Consider the following 27,405-nt stretch of genomic DNA (forward strand, 5'->3'; position numbering starts at 1 on the left):
TACAAATATGGCCACCGACACTCTCATGAATATTGAAATAAACAGAGCAACATAAATATAGCCGGAATAAAAATTGTACTTTTAGTTTGTTACTGCTGTGTGTCGTCTTCAACTTTCAAGGTGTTGGAGCCTCGTAGAAACGTAGAGGCGTAGAGCCCGTAGCTAAGTTTTTACGAGTAGATCATTAAGCTCACTGTGGTATAAATACATACATTCTACTTTTGTTGTATCAGTAAGAAATACGCTCCTAAACGTATGCCTATTGATATGGTCACGTCATTGCATTCTAATATGTCTCTGAATGCCACTGGATGCCCAGAGGATAGCCAAAATGTCGTGTCATAATCCCGGCCACGAGATCCCGATAAAGAAGAACATTAATGAAGCTAACATATTATAATAAGTGCATACTTAACACACATTATCGCATCTATTCTATATATAATACTGCTATAAGCCGCTTTTTTTGTATCGAAGTAATAGCACTTATTGTAACAATTACATACAATAAGTTAGCCGTCTAAACAGTTAAAACTGTAAAATATCTCGCTCTAAAATTTAACACATTCAAGAGAGGTGCTGTTAAGGCTATACCTCAGCTGAGGCATGGTCTAAAAAGATCGTAACTATGCGACGCGCGGATTGTACTAATGACGCGTGCCGAACGGAACATAATTTGTCATAAAAATTCAACATGCATTTAGTGTTATGTTTATTGTTATATTAGTAATAATAATAATATATTCTTTGACATGTTTTCTTTTTCGAGTACAGGCATAACGTTTTTAAGTCATCTTTACACGATATAAGAATATATTCTTACGACGCCATCACCAAAAAAAAAATCAACGTGGTCCCACCTCGAACGCCGCTCGGCGATTGGTGACAAATGCGAAATTTGGTCCCACCTATTGTTGAAAATTATTTGCCGTTTCACTTATGTATGCTGTTAAAACATAGCACTTATTGTAACAATAACAACAAAATTATTGTGCTAATACTTCGATACAAACCTACCCTAGATAGCTGCCGTAGCGGCCAAAAGCGGTCTTGTGTATAGAATAGATGCGCAGTAGTCGAAATACGTATATCATAATAATATTATGGATATGAAGTTAGCAGATCACGAGTTGGATTCACGACCAATTCCATAACTGGTACTATACCTTTTCGTATTTTCGTATATACGCTTGTTAGACATCGATAACGGACAATTTGAAACATCTTTCACGTGTTCGATTGCAATATTTTAATAGTAAAATTATATAAACGTCACTTGAAAACATGCACTAAAAAAGAAAGTATTTCAATAAATATTTCCACACCATTTATCAACTACGTCACTGTAAGTAAGCTGGAAGAATAAGAGTTATATGTGTAAACATTGTGCATAAAGTCGCATATTTTGTGTTGTAAAAAGTTATATTTCACTTTTACGCTTACCCCGTCATTTTTCTTGGCAAACAACATTGCGCCGACCATGTAAAATCGGCTATTATTAATTCAACCATAGGCTTATAACTTTTTTTTGTAACGTTACGACAAAATGAATCGTTATAGCATTATTTTTCTTTGAGGGATAACACTCACTTTGAGTAGGTATAACGTCTCTGTAGTCATGATATTATTACAAGTGTTGCCATACAAAATGATTTCATGACTTATTCCCTATATACCTACTTTAAATAATAACAGGATTCTTTTTCAATTGGAAGCAGTAGAATTTTTGGACTGAATGGGTCTTGTTAATTTCAGTACATTATAAGAGAACAAAAGTACAGTATTCTCCAATTTATTTTCCAAGAAAATATCACTAGTAAACGAAACATAAAACGACGTCGCATTTTTTTGGCTTAAAAACCTCTGTGATTGGTACGAGAGCAGCTCTACCGATCTGTTCCGAGTAACAGATGATAGAGCCAAGATCGCCCTGCCCTTATGGTGGCTAATAAGAAGAAGAATGGGTTTTAAACCCACATCCATTGCAACAGTGACGTCCCGTGGGGGTAGGCAGATTGAGCGTTGCTTGGGGGCGGCAGTTACTCAAAGGGCGACAAATCGAGGAGAATCATTAGGTATATATAAAAATAGCTACATAACATTCGTAATATCGGAAATATCTTTCCATTAAAAAAATCAGCTCACTGGTTAGAAACAAATTAATGTATTAACTAGGTACTATACAAGTTTTAACAGGACATTTTTTTTGTCGGATTTGCGATGTCTAGTTTACTTCCGTTGTCTTTGGACGTCACGTTCTTGGTGAACAGCAATGACACGTGCATACCTAATTTAAAAAAATATCCAAATATGTTTGTAAGTCTCTCGCGAGTTTTGGAAGCTGTCAGGTGTATTTTTAAATGTACCTATCTGAAACCGTAGACTCACAATATTGTATATTGAAGCAGAGATGGCATTTAAATTAGATTTTTAGTGGTATATATCTTGTTAGTGGTAATGTATCCATACAACACATTTCTTAGATATTTGAGTCATGAAAGGATGATAAAAAGTACTGTATAAAAAATGTGGCGGCATTTTGGCACTGCCTAGGAGCGGCATTTTGTCTAGGGACGTCACTGCATTGCAATCAATTAAACTACCAGCTTAATTACTTATTTTCTAATAAGTACGCATTTTGAGTATATTTCATTCTATAAATAATTGCGAATCATCACCGCCTTGCGCTACAAAGAATTTTCCAGGGTTTTTGCAAGGCGGTGTCATATGCCCTGGCCGAATTCAAATTAGCAATACTCGATGCGGGTAGAAAAATAGTTTTCAATAAGGCATATTCTCTCAGGCGGCACAAGGCTGAGTTTTTCTGAGAGTTTGAGAGCTGAGGTTTTCATTTGACTAGCATCAAGTAGACTAGTTTGCGTGCCAAAGTCCTGAAAGAAACTTAGATAGTAAAAACGAGGTATCAATAAAGGAATCTAGAAAAAAAACCATCTTTAGCTCATAGATGGCGTCTAATTTACATTATCATTTAGTTATGACATCTCCACAATTTTTGATTGATTAATGATTTTTCTAAAAGGGATGCTGATATTTAATTTGTAATATTCACTATGAAAATGAATGACATTTAAACGAAAATAATAGCTGACATATTATTTTAATGACTATTCAAATCACAGTGCTTGAATCGTTAATGAAATATTGCCAGATGCAAATTCAACGATTATTCAGACCATAGAAATAGAATAAAGCGGGAACCACATTGAGGTGCATGTCGCGGACTATTACGTGAACTCACGGTGATAAAAATGTATATGGTTTCGTCATTTTGCAGAATATTTTGAACGTGCACCATCTCGTAAATTCACTGAAGAATGACACTGGTGAATTTGAATTATTATTAATTAGTCATGCTAATTTAATTTAATTTTAACAGTTTCTACGTGTGCGTACGTTAAAATTACGTTTGATATGACATACATAAATAATATTTTTATAGAACCCAACTACCCAACTTGCAGACCATATATAATAGACAACATTCTCATAGAAAATACATAGTGCCACCGCTAAAGAAAATCGTGATTTTGACATGACATTCGAAAAGTGCAGGCGTGTGGAATAATATGATAAAAACGTTCAAAACATCATGCAGATGCCGATGCAATCCAGTTCAACGTGAAATGACCTCATTGTTGTTTTAGTGATTACGGCAGATTTTGCCAACTGACAGTATTCGTTTAAATGTTCAAAATGTGCTACGGGATGGGCGCATCAGTCTGATAACATTTTAAACACCAAAAAAAACAGCATAGCACACTTTTCCCGTAGCGGCAGCTTACTGTGACGTCACGTGATAGTAGACGATATGCAGCTCAATTTGATCAGAACTTTATCCGACTTAACTGACAATGTTCGTTTAAAGGTTCAAAATGTGCTACGGGATGGTACAATCCATCTGATAACATTTTAAACACCAAAAAAAACAGCATAGCACACTTTTCCCGTAGCGGCAGCTTACTGTGACGTCACGTGATAGTAGACGATATGCAGCTCAATTTGATCAGAACTTTATCCGACTTAACTGACAATGTTCGTTTAAAGGTTCAAAATGTGCTACGGGATGGTACAATCCATCTGATAACATTTTAAACACCAAGAACAACGATATTACACACTTTTTTCCTGTAACGGCAGACCGTGACAGTAGGCGACAAGCACCATGACATGCACCACAATATGGGTCGCGCTTAATGTTCATATTAAAAGCGTTTTCCCAATAATTAATAAATCGGCAATACAAATAGGTAAATCGCATATAGGTAGGTATAAACATGAAAGATGCAATAAATATCGTTGATTTGATAGCATAGCTCTTTGCTACGAACATTTCGTTTTAATTCATGTCAAAAGCAATTTGAATTTGGAACAGCAGCCGACGACACGTTCTGTGAAACATTTGACGATCAATAAAACAAATATTCAATTAGCACTGAAACGTCAAAGCGTATTTATTTTATTTGGCCGTGTGTGCATTGATACAATATGGTTTTATTGAAATAATAATTAAGTCACTTTGCTATGGAGAGTTCTGTTTTGTCGTAGTTTCAATTATTCAATTTATGGTAGTTTGTGTAAATATGTCGCAACCGAGAGGAATATTGATTCAGAGCAATTTTCTTTATCACGTACGACATAGGCAGATAATATTGCATTGGTTCTCGAATCGGGCTATAATGAAGTTTATTGAATTGGTAAGAACACTTATTTATTACTAAATGTGTACGTAATTTTAGTATTAGTAGCATTTTTGAAAGCCTTTCATAGCTGCAGAATAACCTAACATCTTTCCATAAACAACAAATCAATAAGAAAGACAATATAAATATTTGATTATTGAAAAGATCAGTACAATTAATGATATGTTTATAAATATAACCTATAATTTGTATTTATGTACACTGTAATTAAATAACTAATAGTGGTTGTTTTAATTGGTATTTACAAACGTCAAATTATGACGACATAAGTATATATTGAAAGAAAGCTTTTGCATAATGATATTATGCAAAAATTTAAGACGATTCTTGATAAACAAGGCTTTGAGATAAACAAAAATCATTACTAATACTGAATAATAAAAAAGTAAAAGTAAAAAAATATATTTATAAATATAATCATTATACAATTTTAAGGAACAAAGGTTGAATCATAATAATAGATTTAGATGTTGGAGATTTTTAAATTTATATTTAAACTTCAATATTGTAATATCATAATATCTAATAATTTTAATTGTTATTTTAATAATTTTGTAGGTACAACTATTAATATGAAAATTAACGTTACTATGAAAGTGTTTTTGTAAGGAATAAGTAGTTTACCAAGCAGTTAAATGAACCAATATTATACAAATAATATATTAACATATTTTGATCACGTCTGAGTGGAACTTGGTGGGTGTTTTCTTGACTGTTTTAATTTCTCTAAACTCGATAATTCCCGAAATCAAGAATATTTGTTTTCTCGGAAATTATCTAGATTCTAAAGGTATTGGATAAATTCCGTTCAGAATGAAAGTTTAGAGCTAAGTTATTACTTGGCCAGCTTAGCTTAGTGACAACTTCTTGGGAATCTCATTGATGATTTTTCGAGAGATATGAGAATTATCTAATTGTCGTAAAAAAATGATTCGAGATTGGCCTTTTTCTGATTATAACTCGAGAATTCTTGAGACCAGATTGGTCGATTACAACCTACATCTACGTCTGAGTTATTTCTAAGCATAAACTTAGAATTACACAACTACTACTCTAACAGTGCTTCTCAAACTTTTTCATAACACGGCCCCCAAAATCAAAAATCCAAAGTCCCCCTCCCCAATAATTTCGTGTTTAATGACCAACAGTACTTTATTTACCATTTATTATTATTATAGCCAGGTATATTTTTATTAAAAATAATAGAACATTTCATTTACATGCATGTAAAGCAAAAATTAAAAAAAAATAACTTTAAATTTATTACAGCTACGGCCTACAAAAACAATTTAATGAGAGGGGTTTGATTGCATATTTTTACATAATAAATCAATATCCAGTACAATGTTTGAAGTATTAATTTGCAGAGTTTGCTTCCAAGTCTCCACTGAAAGACACGAAATGTGTTAATTTTTTATTACCAGTAATGATAAAAATGCTTTTGACGGATATTTTTGCTGTCGCCTTATACAAAATTCTGCAAGACTTTCATTAAATTTGGCTTCAAGGGAATTATCTGGTTTAATATCAATCAATTCTTCTTGACCTGCCCACGTAATATGATCATATTGTAAGGATTTAGCAAATGGTGTTCTTATCAAATTGTGCTTTTGGTCTTCATTTAAGTTTGGGAAATATTTGTTGAAATACTGAATACACCTCCAGTTTGAGAAGTACTGCTCTAAGTGACACAAAATAATGACTGTTTATGGGGTGGCTTTGATCTTGCCGCTATATCTATTTTATTAGATGTATTATATCCACGATTTTACTGTAGGTATATGATTCCGGTTGTTTGGATACTTTGCCATATCAATGTGTGGCAGGTGCACATACAGAAAAATGAAATAGGGGGATCCATTGCCAAAAAAAATCCATAATAATTTGCGGAGGAGAGTTATAAAAATCTTGCAGGTGCCACTAATTTCACCCCCATAAATATTCCGGATTCATTCCTCATATCTAGATATTCTTCACTTTGAGCGTTGAATACCTGACCTGCAGCTATAACTACGGGTACTCACATACGGATTATTGCGACATGTCGCATCTGCGAGTGGTTTTCGAATGCGCGTGGCCTAATTATCATAATTATTAGGATTTTTAGTGTCAGTTTGTATAGTACCCTCCAAATAACTTTGAAATTGCACACAGTGGCAAGATTTGTGTGTAATACGCACTCCGTATGATTGTATTAGTAAATTCCAGGCACCTGTTTGATTTAATTCACGTTTTAGTATTCAAAATAATTCAATATAATTTTAAAAAATCTATTCCAAATTATAAGGTTACGTGACAGGTACTCTATCATCTGCGCTGTTTTTCCTTTTACACATGTCGTGTCAGAATATTAAACCAAACATTTGATGCCTGAGATGGTTGCACCTATTCATAGAATCCACTAAGACAAGCAACCTATTGAGAAGGCTGTTCGACAGCAAAATCATCCGGGTTACGATCTTCAGTCAAGAGGTCCTGACAAAATAGAATATAAAGTAATATTCCATTCACCTAAATAATTTGTTTTCCATTCCATCTATCTGTGTCCTCGTTTCATATGCGGGTATTATTTATTTAACATCATTTTTTTATTAGACACCCGTCAATTCCGTATGCCATTGACATCGCGCGCTTCCCGGACTAATCCTGTAAAATACGCCATTTTTTCAATCAACCATACTTGCCATTAAAATTAACATTTTCGTTGCGTATACTAATCCTTGTGAGATTTACCGCCGTGAATTTAGCATCGCATCAACTTCGCAGCAAATCAAATCATCTCTACTTCCGGCGAGACGTAAATCTTACGGTTCATCCCGCCATCTTTGTAAACAGCACGTAACGTAATTTCTCGAGATATCAAAATATTGCCGTTACAGATATAGATACATATTATATAGGTTTAGTTACCGAGGTGACACTGTATGTGTTCAATTGCGTATTGGTTTGACATTGAAAATATCTCATAGGAGCAGTCAGTCAACCAGAATTGTCGCATTACGCATAGCGTTGCTTTTGAATCAGTAATCATTCATCACTATTAACCGGGGTTGATCTACTGATGGGTGCTTAGTGCAAAGCATAAACGAATCTAAAACTAAAACCATGATAATAAATCGATTTAGTAAGTTCTTCTATAACGACGAGCTTCAAAGTCTAAATATGGTTGACGATTTTATTTATCCTAGCTCTTGTTTTTTTTTCTGGTAGTTTCGCAAAAGAGATTAATAAAGGATAAGCATTACAAAATACAACAATTATGGGCTTCAAACATGTGGAAACGTAATGCCATGTTAAAGTAGATCAAATTTTACCTGGCCAAAACTCTAGTACTCATATTTATAGTGTTGATAATTGGATCATAAAAAAAATAATGACAAACATGACGTGTTTGAGGTGCATGCTAAGCATTCCATTGAAGTTGATGGCCAAAACAAATCACACCCACCCAGTCTTAATCCGGCGAATCACGGAATCCTGCGTATGAATGTAAAGCAGCAGTATTTTTTTATGTCTCAGGAACAGTTACTCAAGACTGAGGTAGCCATACAGTTGAGTGTTGTTTGACTGAATGTACATGGTTTTAACTTAATTGTGCCCATGGGAAAAAGGAGCACGTAGAGGCAAAATAAAAAACACTTACAATTTACAAACGAACAATCGAAGAGATGTTGACGTTGGAAGTCTAATTTAAATAAAATTTACGTTTTTGGTACCACGTCGGACGGTTCAACGAGCCCAACAGCTGGTTGGACTGACTTGAGGAGCTTTTTCCTTTCCGTACACATTTTATGACATTCCTAGTGGATGTGGTTTGCATCCTTTACCTATTTCTCTGTCACGTCATGGACATATTGAACAAAACCAAACTCATATAGCATGCCAACGAAGTCATCATGATAGCAAACAAGACGAATATCTCCGTTTTTGAAGAAATAAATGTGAAAGACCAGCTACCTTTTCATATCCTGAAGCGAAAACAATAATTTGTTAAGACTCATCTTCAGATAAAATTTTGAGGGAAGACGTAAAAGGACGGGGTTGTCTACACGATTGTTTGACCAAGTAAAGAACGCTATACGTATCTCAACACATGCAGTTATGTGAACAACAGTATGTGGAGATCGCTAAAGATTCATAACTAGGGCATTGGAAAGATGTCACGATTCGCAACAGTGGGGTACATGAAAGTGAAGAAAGTTCTTTCCTGTCACGTACTTCCGACACACCTGATCAATTTTATTCGTCGATGCAACGGGTTTTAGATTGTCTGTAGTTGTTTAATGCCCTTTGAGTGACAGGAAAATATTTCTCAGATATTCTTCGATGTCAATAATAAAATAACGTTTGCAGTAAATAATGACAATTTATTATCAAATAGATTCAGTTCATTTTCTCACTATTTACTATACAAACTCGTAGTTTTTTCATTATCTAGTTTGAAGTAGTATATACGATTCGTTTGTACACAAACCAACAAATAAGTCAAACATTGTATGTATACATACTGTATTTGCTTTTTCGATAGCTCGTAAAAATGATTACAATATGTTCTCTCCCAATTTGTTTTATTTGCATAAACTTTTGTAATAAAGTATTTTTAAAACTCACAATGCGAGATAAAGCTGTATTAATTATTTTTTTATTAGATTCTATTGAAAACCTTCCACAGATCTTCTTCTTTCTTGGCGCTACTTTCCAGTTTCAGTTTCAGGCCTTCAAATCCTCTTCAAGTTTTTCTTATCGCAAGCACTCCATTTAATTCTTATCCTCCGTCGCTTTCAATGGAGTATCCATCTGGTCAGGATCTTTTGAAAATTGGAGCATCAGGCATTCTTTCATTGTGACCTATCAGTCTACGCGCTATACAGAATTTGACAATGGTTCGGTGGTCGATTAGGATTTTAGTCATCTAGCCTCACTTTCTAGTTATTTTAATATTTTTATTTCAAAAATATACTGGTGGTTTATTTTATTATGTCTGGGTTAGGCACAATGTTTTATTCAATAGATTTCAATCTATGTTAGGCAAATATTTTCATTTCATATTTTCTGTTATTATTACGACATTATCAGGCTCGGTTTGGCTTTATATCATATGTGGGGTCAACAACCCCAGGCCGTGCCAGAAAACGGATCAACGGATTACCTAATTATCGCATATCATATATGGTCAGAACATTCTACAAGTGTGATATACGTCAGTCAACAACCCCAAGCCTTGTCGGCGAAACGTTCCGTGGTTGCAGCAATGCGACAGACAGCATATTCCTCAATTATGACATAAATCAATAATAGCTTACCGCAATTTATCGAATTCATTTCAATAAATAACGTATTACTATTGATGGAAAGAGACTCTCTATCGACGCGCCTCGGACGAAGCACTCTCTATCATAAAGTCTCGGACTGAGCATATCTCACCGCGTATTACCTTGCACTGTTAACTTCTCACCTGTCATTGTACTTCTTTATTCGGTAAATAAACTCTCTCTTCAATTATTTCGAGCAACATCCAACATGTCTCTCATTCATCACACCAACGCATCTATTCTATACACAAGACTGCTTTCGGCCTTTGCGGCAGCTAACTAAGATAGAGAAGTATCGAAAAATTGACACTTATTGTAACAATTACAATAAGTTAGACTGTCAAAACTGTCTATCTCACTCTAAAATTTATCACAGCCAAGAAAAGTGCTGTTAAAACATAGCACTTATTGTAACAATTACAACTAACTTATTTTAATTGTTACAATAAATGCTAATACTTTGATACTTTCCTACCTCAGATAGTGGTCGAAAGCAGTCTTATGTATATATAATAGATGCGCATTACCCCCAAACATTATAATCGTGAGTGCCTAGAATTTTGCAACATATTTTCCTGCCATGGGCTAAAATGATAAATAAATACTTTTTTTTTAGATTGTAGCAACCATCACCCTGGTGGTCTCAATCAAGAACCGGCAGTATTCCTACGAATTCGAGTTCCTGGTCTTCAGCTATACCACATGCCATTTTTTGATCCACCTCATCCTGTACGGGGCGCACTTCTTCGAGTGCCCAGCGCCACCGTACGTGGACCTCGCCTTCACGGTCGTCGCCATTGTCATCGGGTGTATCTGCTTTATATCCGAGTTGCTTGATAGGCTCGCCATCGCGATTACTTTGGAGGGCCTACTGGCTCTTGGCGTGACGACGCACATGATTGACTTGGCTTGCTATATATGGATGCGACACCACAAGAACTTCATTTACAAGTTAGTATTTGATCGATTCCATTATATACTTCTTTTTAATGCCATAATCAGGGGATACAGAATTAATGTGAACTGAAATATCTAACGGATGTGAAGTAACCGGCAACCGATCTCGCAGTGACGTAGGGTGGAGGTAGGCTTTTAAGATCAGCCATAGACAGTGCATACTAAACTTATTCAGTAATACGTATTTGTTTTCATTGAAATAAGACTAAAATTTACAGACGGTGTTGGTTAGTTTTTAAAATTCAATGCGAAACCAAGCCATAATAAATAACAGTCAAAAAATACTCGTCTATCTTTGGATATATTATACATAGAATGATATTTTGTAGCTATTATAGTTTTTTTGTAGTCTTATTTCAATGAAAACAAATATGTATGACTGACAAAGTTTAATGTGCACTATTTATGGCGGATATTAACAGCCTACCTCCACCCTTCGCTACTGCGATCTCGAGTGTGGAATAATATGGGATAAACTTAAGAACATGTCTATAATATGTCATTCTAAGCTTGTCCTTCGTTCTGCCAACTGCTTTCGGCTTATGCACTGGCGCTCATTCAACATTGGTTTATTTCAAGGTTGCAACACACCCAATTGCATGTTTATAATATTATGTGCTTAATTTTCGTAGGACACTCACACATTCAAAACCCAAAATGTAGTGTATTGGGGCAGTGGCACACTCAGTATTTAATATTGGGGGGGGTCCAAGGAGGAGAATGTAAATTGGTCCCATAGGCTCTTTTTCTTATTCATATAATTATTTTTACATATTTTCACAATACACGGCGGTATATTTGTACAATTTCTCCGAGTTTTTATTAAATTTGAGGCATAGTGGCGGTAACCGTTGAGCGTGTCATCAGCGACTGGTGGATTGGAAGTGACTAACAGCGATCATGCTGGACATGTGCACCTAGTATGCTAAAACATTACTCAAATAATATCGGCTGTGCTACCCGCTTGGTCTAGAGCAGTGTTTCCCAAAGCGTGGTACGCGTACCCCCTAGGGTACGGAAAGAGTTTGGTGGGGGTACGAGCTGCACCGGGCTATGGCTACGCCTGGTGCAACAAGCATTAATACAACATCCATGCTTGAAGGTTTATCGCATGCGGAAGAAGAGCAATTGTTGGAATTAGCTTCAGACGGATTCTTGCAAAAAAATATATAAGGAGTGGACTTTAACATCATTCAGGATGCAAATGCAACATTTCTATCCTGTTTTAACAGAAAAATTCCTGAAATACATCTTGCCTTTTCCAACCTCATATCTATGTGAAGTTTCTTTTTCAGCATTTGTAGACATTAACCTAAAAAAGGAACAGCCTTTTGGGTGTGGAGCCGCATCTCAGATTAAAATTACTAACCAGGGAACCAAATTACGATGATCTGTCATTTCAACATAAACAATTTCATCCTTCTCATTGATTATAATGAATGTTATTTTTTATAATATAACTTTTATTTATCTTTTATTCTGAATGAATTTTATTTTTCGTTTATTATTATTTTGTTTATGTACTACAAAAGGAAAATATAAATATATTTTGAATGTTATTAAAGTACTTATATGCATTTTTTTTGACGAGGGGTACTCAGTGTTACGAAAATTATAGAAGGGGTACACAGATGTCGAAAGTTTGGGAAATACTGATCTAGAGAGCTAAAATATGTATGCCGAATTCCACTGAAAAAAAAAATGTTCTTTTGATTTATACCACCACCGACTGTAGTGGGTGTAGTCGTTCTGTTCGCCGAATGTTTATCGTCGATCTTTGGTTTTTTAATATTGAGGTTCCAAAATATTAATTGAAAATGGACAAAAAAAAGTATTATTGCATTTAACTTATACACATACTCAACAAAATACAGCCTAATTTCTCGTTTATCGGTGTTTTGTCTATTGCACTCAGTGTACCTACACCATGCCCCTCACATCCTGAAACGGGCCCCCAGGCTAGGATATTTGGCGGCCCCCCCTACATACCGCTTAGATTAAAGGTTAAAACTACACGTTTTTCAAATTGTGTTTTGGTTCAAATTGAGGGTACTTAACAGTGAATTATTGGCAATTTTCAATACATCTACTTTGATAATGAAGCTGTCGAGTATCGTCACATAATAATCAGAAAATATATTGCACAATTATATAATTTAAAATGTTCATGGTCATGAAGTATAATAGCGCCGCAGGCGACTTCTTTACTATTAAAACTAATCTATGATGTGTGTTCATCTCACTTATCTGGTCAACCCGACACGCTGGGCCTCCAGGCTAGAGCCCTATCAACCCTCCCCAGCCTACACTACTCCGGAATTCGGGTGGACATCGAGAATTTTTTGACAGTTCAATTGGGAACGGGTTTCTAAAAAAACCCGACATCGGTGTTTCGAAATTTTTGTGTTAGAAATTAAAATCTAAGAAATTTTACTAAAAAGGGTGCAGGAGAATTACAAATCATTTTTTTGCCGTGTTATTTGTCTAAGCCCAAGGTATAGTTTATTGGCTTTCAATTTCAATGTGTAAAATCATTCTAATAATTTTCATGTTTGGGGGATGCCAGGGCCCTTCCCCCCTCCCTCCCCATGGGTGCGCCACTGTATTGTGGTAGGTATAGCTTACCTAAATTAATCTGTTCTGTGGCCATAACAGAGCAGATAGTCGTGGTAAAGAGGGGGGTAAACGCTTGATACACATTTTTTTTGACCATGTCCGATCCTAATAAGATCATAATATGGGCTGCAAAATATTTTTCTATCTATTATGCAATCAAATCATAGATACATAACTTTAGATATTTTATAGATAGAATTTTTTTATCTATTATGGTTTGATAAGGGTTTAATTGAATTTTAAAAACTAACCTACACCATCTGCAATTAATTTGATAAACGAATTTTAGTGTGCACTTTTTATGACGAATCTTCATAGCCTAACTTCACTTTTCACTACTGGAAACTGCTCTATATGCGGCGCTAAAAAATTTTATGTATTTTTAGTAAAATAAATATTTAGAAAACTTATGGCAATTATAGTATGGTAAATAAATTCTCGTATGCAATTCCATTATTTTTTAGTATTTCCTGGCAAACGGGAAATAATCATTTAGTGACGAGTCTACCTAACCTGCAGATGGCCATTTAACAAGGTAGTCATGTTTATATATTTTTTTACAGATGTTTAAGAAAAAGGAGACGGCCGATCAGTGGTGATTTAAGCCCAAGGGATTTGAGGAAGCCTGGAGTGTCGTTCTCGTCAGCGCCGATTTCGTACCGTGAACCATCCGAGGAGTCGGACAGCGAGGAGTTAGACGACGACGAGTACTTCTACAAGCACGGGCATACGAAAGAAGAGGAAGAAAAGCCGTATATACCCGTGAATTTTTGAATAATCTGCAAAACACTATCACGCAAAATGCTGGATTGCTGAGCCACTCGGTACGATCGGATTGGTGTTGTTTTATTTCAAACGTGGGTTATATTATGATTTCGAAGATGTACATACAAAAAGTGATTCGATAACAATTCCACATCTCAACTAAAGAACTTGGATTTTGACAATGTTGAGAATGAATTTTTAACTTACAGTGGATTGAATAATTAGTTCTTAGGTTATATTTTACCATGACAATATTCAATTCACTCCCCGATGTACGCGTGTAATGTAACATGTAAAGTATCGCGAATTGTATGGACGGCACACGATCTCGACGCAATCCTGCTGTTGTTCGATTGCCTTTCGATCGAGCGCCTTTGTGGTTGTGTTAAAAACCGACAGCCGATGGATCAGTGCGAACGTCGTTACGAGCGTTGCATGTAAGAATCGTAACTACGTCCATACGACAAATTTGCGTTACATTATACGTCACATTACATGCGTCTGGACGCGGCTTTACAGTCTTGTCAACTTGCTAAAAGCGTATCTGTGGCATTTGATAAATTTACGATAAGCACAAAACTCATATAAACACTTCAAAGCCACCTCAGATATAATAATTATTTACTATAAAAAATCTTCTTGAAAAAAATACGACGCCAAGCGGATTTTGAACCCACATCCGCTGGATTCGCGCCAACGTGCTTTACCAAGTGAGCGGTGTTTGTCCTATCTACTAGCAATAGTTATTTTTTTGAAGCGCTTCACAAATTGTGTTAACGTTAGTAGTCGGATTCTGTATTTAAATCAAAATATTAATAATATTAATTACTAACTGGCGTAGGTCACTTGCTAATATTTTCATAAACTATTTGTTTGTATTTAAAAAAAATAATTCACAAAGTTTATCAATGTCACATCCTTAAACTTTGTGAATTGTTCGTTAATTTTTCCCTTTATGCGTAGATGACATTGAGCTACTTTACAGGCTGCTAGTCGGCGGGTTTAAAAGCGGACGAGTCAGCTAGTGCGATTGTGATGATGACACACAAAACTTTCCACTCGCTCAGAAGCCAACAAGCTAGCGAGTTTAAACCGTCATTTTTGGTACTATTTTGACAGGACGTATTGAGTAGTTCGTTTTTTACCGGGAGGTCGCCACTATCCGAGGCAACGGGTAAAGTAGCCCGGCTTTCAACTTTGTTGATTGTTTACAATCTGCCTGCTAGCTAGTTCGATGAATCGCGCTGGCTTGTAGCTTGTAAAGCAACTCAATGTCATCGACGCATTAGACCGATAAGAGGTGGTAAATTACATTTAGCTGACAATTAAACACTACTACTATTTTAATGATTCTTACTAGTCGTGTAATGACTCGTAATACGCAGTCGGCCCAAAAAACATATGTAATAATTATTTCTGAAGTCTTCATGGTATACCAAATCTAAAATAAACGTACTAGTGTATCATTAATTCTGTGCTAGCATAACTAATTATTTAATTTTCTAGTGCAGTTTTCCAGTGATATTTTTTAAACCATTACACAATAATTCTGTGACGTTTTCTGATTTGTTTCCTCTTAATTTTTCGATTGACAAAATAGAAGCTTTCAAAAAAGTTAGTAAAACTATATTGAAATTGCTATCTTTAAGCTTATCATAATTTGACCTAACACCACAGATATATTTTTTCAAGTAATATTAATTCAAAATGGATATTTTAATTATTGTTTATTACTATAGTAAACATGCTATGGATTTAAGTTGTATTTTTAATTATCCACTATTGTTGTAATAAAAACTAAGTCCCTTCTGTCTTTCACTCCTAGTTTTGATTGGTAATGAATGTCTATAAAATATAATGTTTTTTATGAAGTAAATAACCTGAAATATAAATGAACAAAATGTTACTGTTAGGTAACCAAGATGGGAATGGGAGAACTGGGCGCCAGGACAATTGGGCGCCGCATTGCTGAATGAAATTAATAGACGTTCGTTACGATTTTATCCAAGATATCTGATTTTAATAAAAACATTAGTCATCTCATCACATATGTAGATAATCAGAATGGTAATAAAAGATGACGGGGAGACATAATGCAATTACATTTGCATAAAATAGACTCCTAAGTAAAGAATAAGATTTGAGAGATGGAGTATTAAACGAGTGTAAGTTATATACAAATAAACAAAATGGAATAAACACAGCTTTCACATCACCGCAGTATAATTTTAATGCGCCGCGTAGGTCATAATGGAGATTTTATTATATTTTCAAAGCATGATCCTGGACATTCCTTAAACGTTGTAGATAATCTATTTATATAATTTTGATGCCTTATTATCATTTATATTTATTTTAAACATTTGATGACTGCATATTACATAAAATAGTATTCTTTTAAACCTCTCGATCTAATGTTTTAAAATATAATCAAATCAAATCAAATTTATTTATTTTACATATAATGAATATAACAAATTATAAATTCAAAGCGTTCACGACATGATATAAAATAAGTGTTATTAATTTAAATAAAAATACAGAGAATAAGTAATAAAATAATAAAATAAATAAAATAAGTAACAAAATAAAATTAGATGGAAGCACACAGAGTGAACTTTGATAGACCATATCTTAAAAACTTATAAAACAACGTCCACCTAAATTCACCCTCACGTAAGTGGTATATATCAATATCCGAAGCGATTTCATTAAACATGGTTACTGCCCTCCCAATTGGCATTACTAATGGCAGAATAGTTCTGCACCGTGGGAGAACAAACAACGGATGCCCTCGATTCCTAAGGTAATTATCAGAGACACACAAGCCAACACCACCAAGAATGGCAGAGTTTACATTTACGCCGCATATAAGTCTGAAAAAATGTGTAGCTAAATAAAGATCCCTTCTAAATTTTAAGCTACAGTATGTAAGCATCCCTAAGAGAAAATCAGTCGGATAGAGCCACGGATAATATCCATACAGCCGAAAGTAAAGGAGTCTTAAAAATTTCTTTTGGACTCTCTCCACCATAAGGCCGTACTTCAACTGATGCGGAGCCCAAACGACAAACCTACTCTCTTTCGACGCCATTCATCGAGTACTGGAAAAACAACACTCGTGAGGCTTTAGTAAACGATAAAACATTGCATTTATCAATATTGAAGTCCAATTTGTTACGCCTGCCCCAATCTAATATATTATCTATATCAAGTTGGAGTTGACGACAATCGTCCAAGGTGACAACTTCCATGAAGAGTTTCAAGTCGTCAGCAAACAACAAAAACATAGCATTTTTAATTACCAATGCTATGTCATTTATAAAAATCGTGAACAGCAATGGTCCTAAGTTTGAGCCCTGGGGGACACCAGAAAATGTGTAAAAGGTCTGCGACTGATAAAGGCCGTACGAAACGTATTGTTGACGGTTCCTAAAATAACCCCGAATAGCTTCAAAAATCGATCCGACAATCCAATAAGTTGGAGTTTTTCCATTAGAATATCGTGATCGACTCTGTCAAATGCCTTTGAGAAATCATTGTAAGAACAGTCAACCTGGCCGCCTCTATCTAGTACTGACGACACATAATCAGTGAATACCATCAGGTTGGTTTCCGTTGATCGGCCTGCTCTTAATCCATGCTGTTCATTCATTATAAATGACTCAATTTTTGGAGAAATCATGCTGTGCATGATCGTCTCCAGAACTTTTGCTGGGGCAGAGAGAACAGCTACCGGCCTGTAGTTTTCTACTGACGACTATGTACCACTCTTATGAATTGGAGTCACCTTCGACATCTTCCATATTTCTGGAAAGATACCTGTCTCCATTGTAAGATTATATATATATGCAAGTGGGCCTTTGACAAAATCAACACACCCCTTTAAAAAAAATGTAGGGACGTTATCCGGTCCCAAAGAGCGAGTATTCTTAAGTTTTTTAATAAATCTAAACACGTCGCCTTCATCAATTGGGAAGATGTCAACGGATTGGGCACCGCACGATCGTTTTCTTGACGTTGAGGCGACATCCAGATTCGGAATACTACTTGCGTAGACGGACCTGAAATTACCAGCAAATGCTTCTGCCATTCTATGCCCAGTCACCTCTTCGCCCTTCCAAGTCATCGAATTGGCAAATCCACCATCCTTTCTTAATGATTTTTTATAATCCCAAAACAATTTAGGATTTTCGCGAATGCAATCCTTTACCGATTCCATATATGTTCGATAGGCCAGCCGAACAGCTTGTCTCATACGATAAAGGCCAAACATTTCATAGTCATGCTGACCATGCTTAGCCTTCCAGGCTGTATGATAGTAGTGCTTGACTCTAATGTCTCTAATAATCTCCCGAGAAAACCACTTCGGATATCGTCTTCCACCTCGACATAGTGACTTCCTTGAAAAACATTTATTAAACACATTATATACAACATTATAAAAGTATTGTACCGCCTCATTCACATCAAAAATCTCACGCAACTCACTCCAATCTACTTCACTCATTAAAGAGTAAATCAGCTTGAAATTTCCACCATCAAACTTCCATCCCCCACACCAATTAGCTCCGTGTGAGGGAATTTCTGTTCGCAGCGGGCGAATCGCATGAAATACGTGTAAAAAAAAACCAATGTAGGGTGGTACACATCCTCTCGTATCAAAGGTAATGTACATCGAGAAATTGATAAAATAGCGTTACTGAAAATCCTATCCAGAAGTCCAACTTTAGAGTTAAGAATATCATTGTACTGGGAAAATCCAAAAACAGCACACAGAAATTCCAGTTCACTCTTGACCCTTCACCGCTGCGCGCTGAGTTTAGGTTAAAATCTCCCATCATGATAACCCTCTTATCCCCAAATACGACGATACTAGATAACATTTTTTCAACAAAAAGTTTATACGCGTCCATTTCACTTGCTGGAAGAAAATACACGACACAAACGTAGACAGTTTCTCCGTTACAGGTTAGGCTAACCCAAAGGTCCTCGTTAGAAGTCTCCAAAATACGAAAACGTTCGGCCTGCAACCTTTCCATATTTCTAACTCCCAGGAAGCAGCCTCCTCCCTGCCTGAGGCCTGTTCCGGAGTCTCGATCCCTTCTAAAGACAGCATAATCACCACCAAAATATTCACGACTGAAAACACTGTCATTAAACCACGTTTCAGTTAACGCTATGACGTCATAGTCGTCAGCTAATACGCCGTTCAAGAATTCCACAGATTTTGTCTTCAAGCCGCGAACATTCTGATAGTAAAAAAACAGTTTATCTGAACGGTGACTGTTCCGAAGTCAGCTAACCGGCAACCGTGGAGTTTCCACTCTCGACACCCATTCTTTTATTAATGAGTGACGTGGCCAGTTATCCGCCCTCAAAACAGTGTCCGTGACATCAGAAGGGATACCTACCTTGAAGGATGCGTAGTCCCCCCTTGATTTAATTTTCACGACTGTGAAATCAGCGGTACATAACTTATTTAAATAGGTTAAAACATCAGCCGTTGTTGTATCTCTGTGAAACGGGCAGATGTGATACTGCTTCACAACAGTTTTCGCTCGTCCAGCGAGGTTTTCCCGAACCGCGACACGTCGATTCCGTGCAACGGTGGCCCATCCATCAACAATCCTAGGCGTAGGTAAATCTTCAGCTGGTTTCGGTTGTGAGGCCTCGGGTGACGATGAGGAGTCCTCTTCTGGGGCGACTGCTGGGATAACCCCGAGTGCAGGATAATTTTCCTTTCCAGGACGCAATCGTTCTAACGCTGCATTTTTTGAATTTGCATCGATTTGTTGTTTTGTCGATGCTCGGCGCTTACTTTGCGCTCGCTTTTCAACAGTCGTTTTTGAACTTGCTGTGCTAATTGGTTTTACCGTATTATCACTAAGTACGGCGGACTTAATTACTGGCGAAGTACACACTATATTTCAGTACATCCATGGGCAGTGGTGTTAAGATTTTTTAGATTTATTAATGTTAAAAGCATTTATAAGACCATTAGTAAAATTTATGTTGTGTGAAATATTTACGATAAAGAAATATATTGATAATCTCTGTGATCCCAAATTTGACAAGAAGTAGGCATTTTATTATTCAAAAAATGGGCAAGATTAACACATTTGAAGATAATTCTAAAGATACTAATTATAAGCTATGTCTTTGACCATTTAAATGTGACAAATATTCTACGAATAATGTTTGCTTTATAATAATTATTGACCTAAGAATAAGATGTTATTTTTTTGAAATACGCCATTTCTATTGGCATTTCCCAGTGGCTAAGCTACAACATACGGCATAAATAAATTGACAAACGATAAATGAAGTAGGGAGTAAGATTATGGTAACGCTCGTTTTTGAACATGTACCGTTTAAAAAAAAATCGGTTATGTAAAATTTATGTATATTATGTTACCTTTACGTAGTAATTTAGTAGTATTTAGGACCTCAAACAGTAATAAAATATTGTTTTCTTTCTATATAAACCGCTTGAAATTTTTGAAAAAGTTGAATGTGACATTGTTATTCTAATTACGCTATCGAAGGAAATTGCTTTTACAAAACATTTTTTTTTTGTCATTGTAATAATGGTAGGGTAAAGTTTTACAAGCCGCCCGTTTTGAAATTTGATATACTTCTGTAACAAAATCTTATTTACATAGTTAAGTCAAGGTAGGAACCCATCTATTAAGTGTTTGACAAAGTTAATATTATTCATAAGGAATCCTTTCCTTATAAATATAATATTTAGCTAAAATAAACTAAAGAAAGTTTGGTATCTAACCGTGGGAGTGTATTTTTTTTTTAAATAATTAAAAAAAAAAGGTGTATTAGCATTTTTTCTAATTAGAAGACAATTTAGGCGTCTTCAAAACTGGAGATTTGTTGTGAGGAATGGATTATAATCGTTTACTCAACCTATTAAACTTTCGCTCTTGATTACACATAGAAGATAATATAATTTTTAGTAAAAACGAAATTCAAACCTACCCCTACGGTTTCAAAAGCGGGCTTTCTACTAACTATTTTACAGTGAAGTTTTTGTAATGGTATCTACGAGATGAAAAACTGATAGACATTTAATAAAATATAATAATTACAAGATAAAAAGAATTTTCATATAAAACGTTTTTAAATTTTCCGTTGAATTATTATGTTCAATATGCTCAAACTTGTACTTGATATGAAGTAAATAAAAAACAAACAAACAAACAAATATAGAATACTGAAATGTCATGTAGTAACGCACGTATATATTAATAATTTTGTTGCTAGGACCACCCACTTAGCAACCAATAATAGTGGATTGGATTACGGATTTCTCCGAAATAACTTTTTTACGAAACAGAATTTACTGAAAATGAATTCAATTCCACTTAAAGATGGCTAAAAGTATTAAAATAATGCATTGGCATCGTGTTCTGATATATTCTAAAAGTTTCAAATGTCTAGCTAGTCGGGAAGTTAGTTAAAATCGATTGCAAGATTTGTACCGGACAAACAACCACCGGACAAATAAGAATACGAGCTAATAAAAACGTTGTAAAAAGTACTCGTTTTGACAATGTCGCGTACTTACTCGTGTTTAGATCACTCACATAAAGCCAAGTTTTACTTAGGTACCCTTACTTATAATAAGTTCAAACGTGCTCTCGATATGTAAATATAATTATGTTACAATAAATAAACTGTAATATAATTTTCTTCATTATTCGTGTATTTAGGGATATAAATTAGATTATTCACTAAATTCTTAATTTATCAAAAATATACTTACCTAATTGTATATCATAATAGTTAAAGATTGAGCTAATAAACAGTCATCATTTTAACTAAATATAGTCTATACATTGGGTAATATATTCTAATATGTTAATTATCGTTTTGATTACATAATATATAGACCAGTGGCGAAGGGTGGAGTTAGGCTGTTAAGATCTGCCATAAATAGTGCACACTAAACTTTGTCAATCATACGTATTTGTTTTCATTGAAATAAGACCATAATTTACAGATGGCATTGGTTAGTTTTTAAAATTCAATTAAACCCCGCGAAAACCGAGCCATAATAGATAATAGTCAAAAAAACTCGCCTATCTATAAAATATCTAAAATTACGCGATTAAATCATACATAACTTTGGATATTTTTTATATAAAATAATATTATGAATTTAAAAAAAAAACAACAATATATTGTGTAATATGTATTCTTAATCATACGAAAACATATAAGAATGAATTAAAAAGTGTGCAAAATGTTGTCCTATCACCCAAAATATACCAAACTAGTGTGGTTTGGCTGGAGCAGGGCTTAATTGATTTTTAAAAACTAACCAATACCATCTGTAAAGTGTAGTCTTAGTTCAATAAAAACAAATACCAACGACTAACAAAGTTTAATGTGCACTATTTATCGCGGATCTTAACATCCTACCTCCACCCATGGCTACTGATATAGACAGATCTACCATATTATCTAAGAAACGTTAATTGTTTTTTTTATTATTTATTCTATTAATTTTTGTATTCATATTATTTATAAAAATAATAACAGATATTTTGGATAAAGTGTTGAACGAGACGTGTTTCTGATTTTATCATATTATTCTGATAATAATAATAATAATAACAAAATTATATAACTTGGTCCGTAATCCGAAATCTTTAAATAAATTAATAAACAACCTTATATTTTATATTAATCTCGCCAGATACACAAAATGAAACTCATAAAAGAAATTTTAAAATTATAAAAGGTCTTTCACATGATCGATTATAGTTACGAAATTCAACAAAAGCTATTGTGTATTTTTGCATTTTCGTGAATTTCAATATGAAAAGAAAATATTCTACGCTACTTATCCCTTGTTATTTTCATTTTAAATACCTCGTTTAAATAATAAAGGCTCGCTCCTGGTTACAGACCCACGTTGGTAAATATCTCCGAGAGCATTTGTCAAGTGGTTTCTGGGAAGGCATCGTGGCTTAAGTATAATCAATAAAGTCCACTTCTGCTTGAGCCACATGTACTTCCAGCGCCATTAAAGGAGATAAATTGTGTTAGAATAAGGCGGGTTAAGGTAAATTTTTAACACGTTGAAGAATATAGTATCGTCTGTTTTATACAGCGATTTACTTTTACGAAGATGACGAAATCATTTCGTTAGAAGGTTTAAGAAAGGGCCTCTAAATATTTCATACCGGTCACACAATTATTAGTTATTTTAATGTGATCAGTCAATGAATCGAGTCTCCGAGTCACTAAACGCACCACTGGTTTTATAACACTACACTTAGTGTAGGTAGCAGAGGCGAAGAGTGGAGGTAGGCTGTTAAGATCCGACATAAATAGTCCACAATAAACTTTATCAGTCATGCGTATTTATTTTGTTTTCATTGAACTAAATCCATAATTTGTCTATAGTTTTTTAAAATTCAATAAAACACTGTGAAAACCAAGCCATGTCTAAAATATCTAAAATGATGCCATTAAACCATACATTATTTTGGATATTTTACAGATTGAATAATATTTGATATCTACTATGGTTTGGTTTAGACAGCACATGTAATATATTATATTCTTAATCCAACGAAAACAAGTAAATATGAATGAAAAAGTGTGCATAATTTTGTCGTATCACCCAAAATATACTAAAATTATTATGGTTTGGTTAGGTAGGGTTTAATTGATATTTTAAAACTAATTAATAATGTGTGAATTGTAAAAGGCTTGGTTCAATAAAACAAATACGTCCACTTTTATGGCGGATCTTAACAGACTACCTCTACCCTTCGCTACTGGTAGGTAGTCTAAATGATATTCATTGCAATAAATAAGATAACTAAAAATAGGACAGTTTTGAATTTGCAGCATTCTAAGTGAAAACTAGTTATGTAATTATTAGCAGGAGATGAAACCAAACATACATACACGAGAACACAAGGATCCAAGAGTGTTATGTTAAGTAAATTGACTTCAAATACAAATATGCAATTGTAAATTTTAAACAACTACTTTAAAACTTCTGTCAATATGGTCGCGACGTCATGAAGATAAAGATTTTTGTTTTTTTAATAATTGTGTTTTTATTTAAATGGCAACGTGCGAATTCCATATCTGGCAGTGGCAAAATATGGAGGTAGACTTTTGAGATCCAACGTAAATAGAGCACCACTTTGTCAATCATACTTATTTATTTTCATTGAACTAAGAATACAGCATGAAGATGGTATTGGCTAGTTTTTAAAATTCAATTAAACACTGCCTAGATCAAATTATAAAACTAAACGAAGACACAATAGAGCTATGGAACCACATATACACAACATCCCCCACAGGATCAATAACGCAGAAATTTATTCCAAACATAAACTCTGCCATCACTCTTGCCAGGAACATAAAAATATCACACGAACTCACACAGATACTAACAAGCCACGGAGCGGTGCGAGCTTATCTAAAAAGATTTAAATTGAGGGGTGATGGCTGTTGTCCATGTGACGGCAACACATCTCAAACTGCGTGGCATGTCGTCAACGACTGCCCTATACTAGAAAGGGAGCGATGGACTCTCAGGACTCGATGTAGACAGCATACACATGAAATTGACCTCCAAAAGCCTCACGAAGTACTAAGCAATTGAACAATACAAGAACAAACACTACACAAAATATTTAATCCTGGCCATAAAGAAAATTAAAGATATAAATGGAGGAACCTAATTAGCCCCACATCAATGCAACTAACCCACCCAACCACCTTGTACGAAAAAGCAAGGGCATGGTTATAAATAATAATAATAATAAAGTATAGGTAGGCTGTAGAGATCTGATATAAATAGTGCACATTAAACTTTATCAGTCATACTTGTTTATTTTCGTTTCAGATGGCGTTTGTGAGATTTTAAAGTTTAATTAAACCCTGCTTCAACCAATCCATAATAGATAGAAGAATATTTTTTTATCGAATATCTATCATGTTTTGCTTTAGTTTAATAGAACTTTAAAAACTTCAACACCAATATCATGTGCAATTTATATCTTTAGTTCAACAAAAACAATTAAATATAACTGATAAAGCTTAGTATGCACTATTTATATTAGAACTAAATACGCTACCTCCACCTTTCACCACAGATATCTGGAATATTCAAAATAATTAGTATTTCAATGTGTGAATCCAGAGTATAGACCTAATGGAAAGCGAATAGTTAACTTGTCAAATAATTTTATATCTATCTGAAATTTGACGCAATCACTTGCATATTGCAAAGTGTAATTTAAAAATTATACCAACGTTGCTATGATTAATAAGTAGTTACAGACCTACACAGTTGTTGGGTCACTCTAGTGTGGTGTTCGGTGTGTAGGTAGAGGATGATGATAATGACGAAGTCTACGATGTAGCAGGGTGAGATTTATTAGCAGCGTATCGGTACAATAGTATATTATACATGATAGTTACTAGCTAAGTACTCTGATTCGAGTGACATTGAGATAAATTGTTCTTCGTTATTTATACAATAAAAGGTAGTACATTAACATTAAATTCTGTTACATAATCATATTAAACTAAATATAGAGTCAGCGTTTTAAATTGAGTGGCGAAATGAAATATTATTTGTTATTGCAGTTGTAAGAAAATACTATGAAAAATGATTATTCAGCTAATACACCGTAATGGTATAAATATGCTGTGATATGATGTAATAATACACCGTCTCTAATTTCGCCAATCGACTTGCTGGTCTAGCTGAATTGTTTACTGGAAATGGATTCGCTGAGAATATATTACTGCAAAGTAATTTGATATTTTTATAAACAATAGATATTCGATCGCTTATCTGAAGAATGGGATGGGGGAGCCACTGTCAAAAACTACCCAATCAAGACTCGTAACTGGACAAAATCTGACATTCGAATGACATTTTCAAAATGGCGTCCTATGGTAGTTCGTAGTTCCATTTTTTGCCATTTTATTAGTTTGCGTTATATCAGGCAAAAAGTTTGTATAATTATTTTTATAGTACCTACATCTAAAGTCAATTCATTGATGCATATTCTACCATCATTAAATAAGTCAAGGATTTTGTTTGTTTGACTGTTTTCAAAAGGTGCGGACAACATTAAAAAAGATGAAATTCACATTGGAAATGGATGGTTTCACAAAAATGATTGACAACCAACTGTCTAAATGTAGATTTTCATTAAAGAAAGAAATAGTTATATCTTGTCAATAGATTATTGTAACACTTTAAAATAAATAAGCGTAGCGACGGAAAATATATTTTGCTCTTCTTTGTAGTTAAATTTATTAAAAGAATATTTTAACATGAGTATACTTAATAATATTGTACATACATATTATATTCAGATGTAATAGTAGGTACGTATACCGAGTTGTGGAAATTAATTTTTAAATGTGAAAACGTTATTATTTTATAAATGTTTTAATATGTCATATTGATGTTAATTTTGACTAACGTGATGTGTGATTAATTCCCACCCTTAATAATATTCTGATTGAGGCCTTCTTTGTGTCGTTGTAGAATTATTATTATAGCAAAAATTCTTATACAATTACATTAATTATTATCAGCAAATATGTTCCTGAATAGAGTTTTGTATTGTTGACACGCTATTTGTAAATGATTCTACAAATAGTTGAAAAGAGACCCAAAAATAATCTTTATATACTTACTAAACACGCGTATACAATTCTCAAAGCAAGTAATAGTTTTAGGTCGAATTCAAAAGACACCTCATCGTATATTTCTATGCGACCAAGATCGCGTTTCACTCCTATATTCAGCCAAGTTCCTGCCTGCAGAAGTGAAAAACACAATGGAAACTTTCTAAGAAAAACTCCATTGAAATTTCAATGAGCAGTAACCTTCGAATATTCCGTGATGTGGATACAGAATGAGATAATACTATAATAGCCATTTAGGTGAATACCCACCAAAAATGAACGGTTTCGTTTTCATCACAACAGCATAAAACTACATATCATCGGCATCTTTAACC

The 27,405-nt window shown here is 34.4% G+C and overlaps 2 protein-coding genes across 2 annotated transcripts in view; one reads left to right on the forward strand and one right to left on the reverse strand.

The window, feature by feature from the left end:
* Positions 1 to 27,405, reverse strand: part of LOC147075936 (potassium channel subfamily K member 6-like) — a 252,092-nt gene that overhangs the window by 125,083 nt on the left and 99,604 nt on the right. The window lies entirely within an intron of this gene.
* Positions 4,698 to 14,525, forward strand: LOC147075937 (uncharacterized). Its single transcript, XM_085941814.1, has 3 exons — positions 4,698 to 4,715; positions 10,650 to 10,984; positions 14,170 to 14,525. Exons 1-3 carry the CDS (start codon positions 4,698 to 4,700, stop codon positions 14,378 to 14,380), a joined length of 564 nt encoding a protein of 187 aa, XP_085797940.1. The 3' UTR covers positions 14,381 to 14,525.

The sequence above is a fragment of the Rhyacophila brunnea genome, unplaced genomic scaffold, assembly GCF_057557595.1.
Source record: "Rhyacophila brunnea isolate RB1 unplaced genomic scaffold, BYU_Rbru_1.0 scaffold_14, whole genome shotgun sequence".
Classification (NCBI taxonomy): domain Eukaryota; kingdom Metazoa; phylum Arthropoda; class Insecta; order Trichoptera; family Rhyacophilidae; genus Rhyacophila; species Rhyacophila brunnea.

Bases quoted from the DNA above. Each gene is read 5' to 3' on its own strand.
- LOC147075937 (XM_085941814.1), top strand. The intron at 10,985-14,169 runs GTTAGTATTTGA...ATTTTTTTACAG, and splicing joins CACAAGAACTTCATTTACAA to ATGTTTAAGAAAAAGGAGAC.